The sequence below is a fragment of the Zeus faber genome, assembly GCF_960531495.2.
Source record: "Zeus faber genome assembly, chromosome: 19".
Taxonomy (NCBI): domain Eukaryota; kingdom Metazoa; phylum Chordata; class Actinopteri; order Zeiformes; family Zeidae; genus Zeus; species Zeus faber.
This window is the reverse complement of record NC_137206.1, coordinates 1,664,966-1,669,965: the sequence shown is the minus strand read 5'-3', so window position 1 is coordinate 1,669,965 and position 5,000 is coordinate 1,664,966. Positions and strand designations below refer to the sequence as shown.

The window sequence follows — 5,000 nt, the reverse complement described above, 5'->3', positions numbered from 1 at the left end:
AAGCCGTGTTTGCCGCTGAAATGTAAGCAGTGCATCAAGTGACAGCTGAGCACACATTCGGAAGGAGCCTTTTGTGGCGTGATTGACGACGGGGAAACAAAATGTCGCCGCCTGCTCGGGTTACGTTCTGCGGATGAAAAGTCACACGAGAGCGGCATCTTCAATTCCATAACCTTTAATCCAAAACAAAAGGATGAAGGCTTCTCTGCAGATCAAGTCTCACGTACGCGTCATGCACTTCGGTGGCAGGTTGCTTGCGCGGTGCCTGCGCGGCTGCCTCACAGCAAGAAGGTCCTGGGTTGGATTCCCGCCTGGGTGCTCGGGGGGCTTCGTCGTGATCGGGGGGGTTCACCGTGTGGAGTTTGCATGTTCTCCCCGTGCTCACACGCGTCTCCTCCAACTTAAAAAAAAAAGGGCCTCAATCGAAAAACACGCGGAATGCTTTCCCGTCTGGCCCCTGTCCACGACACGGACCCAGCACCTGGGGTTGTTCCCCAGGGGGCCGACGTAGCAGAGGCTGCTCCATCCTCCTGGTGCTCTCTGGAGGATGGAGCAGCCTCTGCTATGTGTGTGTGTGTGTGTGTGTGTGTGTGTGTGTGTGTGTGTGTGTGTGTGTGTGTGTGTGTGTAATAGTATATCAGGATGTGATTTAAACGCCACTACTTGCATTTACGGCGATAAATAATCGACGCGTGATCGCGACTGTTTCACAAGTCGCCATGGAAACCAGCAAAAACAAACGGAAACAGGTCAAGCGTTCTGTAGGAAGAGGGATCCTGCAGCGAGGGGGCGGGGCCACCGGTCCTTCTCCACATCTCTTCTTCTCTAAGATATTCGCTCAGATTTCCGGCTCCAATGGAGTTTGAACCAGCGGGGACAGGAAGTGATGTCATTAGAAGGTCAGGGAAAGCCTTTGCGCCCTGCTCGCTCTCTTGGTTGTTTCTGTTCTCCTGCAACAAACACAACAAACACAACGACTCCACTGACTCTTCTGATTCTAGCCGGGATGATCGACGGCAAATATTGATGCCTCTGGAAACAATATTTTGTTTTTAGTTTTCTCCTCCAATGGACTATACATTCACTTTAAATGATTATTCCCAAATGTCTGTGAAGCACTTTGAGCTGCAAATCTTGTATGAAGGTCCTATGCAAAGAAAGTTTATTATGATGATAATTATTTTTGCTATTTTTTTTGCCTTTATCGTTAGTAGTAGTAGTAGTAGTAGTAGTAGTAGTAGTATATTATTACAATTATTATTCTCATTATTATTATTATTATTAGTAGTAGTAGTAGTATTATATTATTATTTTATTTTGTATTTTTTTTATTAATATTTTTATTGTTAATAATATATGTGATTATAAAAAACGATAAATATCAAATAATGGACAATATCTGCCTAGTTTGTCTTAATATTGACGAATGAAAGACACAATTCACATCATATACTTTTGTCAAGATACTGTGCAACTGGCTGTCCTCCACCCACCCACTCTGCTCCACCTTCTGCTCCACCCTCCAGACTCGCGGTTCCCCAGCCCGCGGCTCCCGTCCCGGCCCAGCAGGAAGCGTCCTCTGCCCATCTCCCCGCTGTCAGAGCACAGCTTCGACCTGCAGACCATGATCCGCACCTCGCCCAACTCCCTGGTCACCATCCTCAACAACTCCCGCTCCAGCTCCTCCACCAGCGGCTCCTACGGACACCTCTCTGCCGGGGCCATCAGGTGTGTGTATGTGTGTGTGTGTGGTTGTATGTCTGTGAGTGTGTATGTGTACGTCTGCGTGTCTGTCTTTGTGTGTGTCCATAGCTACGTGTGTGGCTGTGGATGAGTGTGTGTTAGTGTACTGTATGTGTCTTTGTGTGGGCCTCTTTTAGTGTGTGTGTATGTGTGTGTGTGCGTGTGCGTGTGTGTGTGTGTGTGTCCCATCCCGCTGTGGGTGATGCTCTCCCTGGTGGAGGGCGTCCGTCTGGGTGGAGCGTCATACATCACGGGCCGGCGACGGAGCGAACCAGCGAAGAGAGAGAGAGAGTGAGGGGGGAGAAAGATCCATGGCCCCGCCCGCCCCCATTGATCAGTGATCTGCGCGGAGAGCCCGATCAATCACGCCGACAGGCTCCAAATGGCCGGGGCCGACAGACTGATGAGTGATCTGACGGCCGGACGGGCCCCCAAATGTTCCGCGCTCCATTGATTTCCGCTCGGCCCTTTAATACGAGTGCAGACTTATGGGGCGCGGTGGGAGCCGCCCGTCACCACGCAGGATGGATGGAGGCGGCGAGCGCTGTTGTCCCGCCACACAGATCTGCCTTTACCTGGGGGTTCACCTGGGTGGGAGGGGGTCGGGGGGTGCGGAGAAGTTAGCATCGTAGCATTAGCACGGTAAGCTTAATGGGAAGGTGCATGCATTCCTGGTGGATTTAAAGGGTAGTTTCGCTGTTTTTCTATTCTGCTTCTCACTGGGCTTCCATGCAATCCAATGGGGCAAACGTTAAAGCCTGAGGAGAAAATGTCATTTCCTGTTCAAAAATATCTTATACCGGAAAAAAAATTATGACAACCGTGCATTTTATCAGATTTAAAATTCTGTTTTGCACGTCCGCAAACCAGCTCTTTTGAATCATCTACGCTACGGTAACAAGACCAGAAACAGGAAGTTGCGTCACTTCCTACTAACAACCTGCAGTAGCCAGCACTACGCTCTGGATGAACGGTGGCAATTGCCAAAAAGTAGTTCTAAATAAAAGTTGCTATCAGTGTGATTTAAGACGTCCACCAAAACAAAACCACCCAGACAGACGATGACTGTATCGTGAGATTTCCCGTTTCTGAAAAGGGGGATTCGACTATTTTTTAGGCGTGAACGATTGCCCCATTGAAATGCATTGAGGCCCGCCGAGAAGCGGAGCGGTACGTTTCACAACACCACACGTCTGTGAATGATGGGAAGCAACATTTTAAACAAGGCCTGGGTTGAAAAGCACAAAGCTTCCCTTCTAAAAGCCGTGGGAGCAGCGGAAGCCGGAACAGTTCTTTTCTGCAGGGTTGCATTAAATGCCACAACACCGCATCATAATTCAGCGTGTTAACAAGCTCCACATCCATGGCAGGGATCTGCCCGCAAGCCGCTCGGTTCCGGCTTCACCGCGGCTCCCGTCAGATCGTCCTCGGGGGCGAGGAACCGTCCAGAACAATCCTTTTACTCGCTGCCCGTCCTGCCACGCCCCCCTGCCACGCCCTCCATCTGCCTCGGCAGTGTTTCCTTCCTGTTTGAACTTGTTCACCTGCGTCGTGATTTATATATTTGCCTCCGGCGCGTTTTACTCTAGATGTCTTCCATCCCTCCCCCTCCCTCCCTCCCTCTCCCCTCTCTCTCCTCTCTGTTTCTCTCTCCCTCTCTCTCTCCCTCTCTCTCGCTCCCTCTCTCTCCCCCCCGCAGCCCGGCGCTGAGCTTCGCCTACCCTCCGACCCCGGTGGCGCTCCAGATGCACCAGGGTCTGCTCGGGCGCCAGCCGGGCTTGGTGGGCTCCGCCTTCGGCCACAGCCCGCCCCTCATCCACCCGACGCCGGCCTTCGCCACCCAGCGGACGGCCCCCGGCATCCCCCCGCCCCCCTCGGGGCTGAGCGCCGGCGAGCGCCCGGCCGTCTCCAACGACTCGTCGCAGGTGAGGGCGACGCGCAAGGCCCCGCTGCACGCTGCGATTCATCATCACTTGCTAATAGGTAGTGACGCGTGGCGCTAACGTGCCGCCGGCGGGCCCCTCCTTCCGAGCGGCGCTCTCCCGGGAGCCGCCTCCCTGCTTGTGTTGTCTCTGGGTTTTTGGGAACGTTCCTGAAGCAAACAACAAGGGGCTTGTTAGCATAGAATCCCAGCGCTGACGCCATTAATCACTGTGCCCGGAACAGGGACGCGGCGAGCGGACGTTGACGTGGATGGATGAAGCCAAAGGGGTTTTTCTCGCACGTGGGGGGCGTCGCCTCAACCAAATATTCACTGTTTACTGCGCGTCTGCACAGCGACGGAGGCTCTTATTTGGCTGCTGCCAGTGAGTCCTTCAGTTCAAGCTGTGCACGCTCCTTCATGTGTAAAGGAATCAAAAAACAAACAGAGAAATTGCTTGGGGACTGGAGTCGGACGCGGTGCATCCGGGAGAAGCCGCCGGCGCTGAGATAAGAGAGGACGGTGCTTTATTAACCCGCCGAGGGGGGTTTGGCCTTGATAGCGGCTACTAGTACAACTCCTACACTGCAGCGGCGACATACACCAAGTTCAAAAATATGTGACTTCAAGTTACTACCACAATTACAATTTGAGCCTTTTTAAAAAAATAAAAAGCAGGTTTGTCAGGTTTTGGTTGGACATGATCCCGTTGAGATCGTCTTTAAAGTAATTGTCCGAAAATGTGATGTTGACCTGTAGACCCTGGTTTGGAGTTCATTTGATTTGACTCTTTTTGGATTTTTCCATTTGATGGTTTTTTTGTTTCCGTCCTCTTTGATTCTGTGATTTTACCACTTTCACAACTTTTATGAACGTGAATGTTTTTGTTTTTATTTCTTGTATTTTGTATCGTCCATGTGCTGACTCAAACTCAAAAGAGTTGATGACCATCGTCACATCACAGCCGGGAGCTCCGCTGAAGGGAAAAGTCAATTGTTTTAATACGCATTTCCCGTTTCCTGCGCGTTCCAGACGAAGCCGACCAGTGAGTCCGCGGTGACCAGCACCGGAGACCCCATGCACCACAAGCGCTCCAAGCTGAAGCCGGAGGAGGAGCCGCCGAGCCCGCAGCCGCTGAGCGTGCAGGTACAGCACGCGGCGCTGCACCACACAGAGATCAACAGGGAACTCAACCTAGTTGTTTTCAGCTGAATTGGATGATAACGTCCAACACGTTGGAGGCTTCTTGGGTCTTGGAAGCATCTGCTGAGCTCCACGAAGATCTCAGCAAATAACATCAGCTGCGTGATCTTTAATATTTAAAAATAATTTATTA

The 5,000-nt window shown here is 51.6% G+C and overlaps 1 protein-coding gene across 1 annotated transcript in view; it reads left to right on the top strand.

Moving 5' to 3' along the window:
- The window catches only part of gli3 (GLI family zinc finger 3), a 155,073-nt gene that overhangs the window by 117,877 nt on the left and 32,196 nt on the right, over window positions 1-5,000 (top strand). Inside the window, exons 7-9 of the mRNA XM_080020166.1 lie at window positions 1,527-1,728; window positions 3,443-3,668; window positions 4,697-4,810. Of these exons, the coding sequence (XP_079876292.1) occupies window positions 1,527-1,728; window positions 3,443-3,668; window positions 4,697-4,810 (542 nt within the window). The remainder of the gene's footprint in view (window positions 1-1,526; window positions 1,729-3,442; window positions 3,669-4,696; window positions 4,811-5,000) is intronic.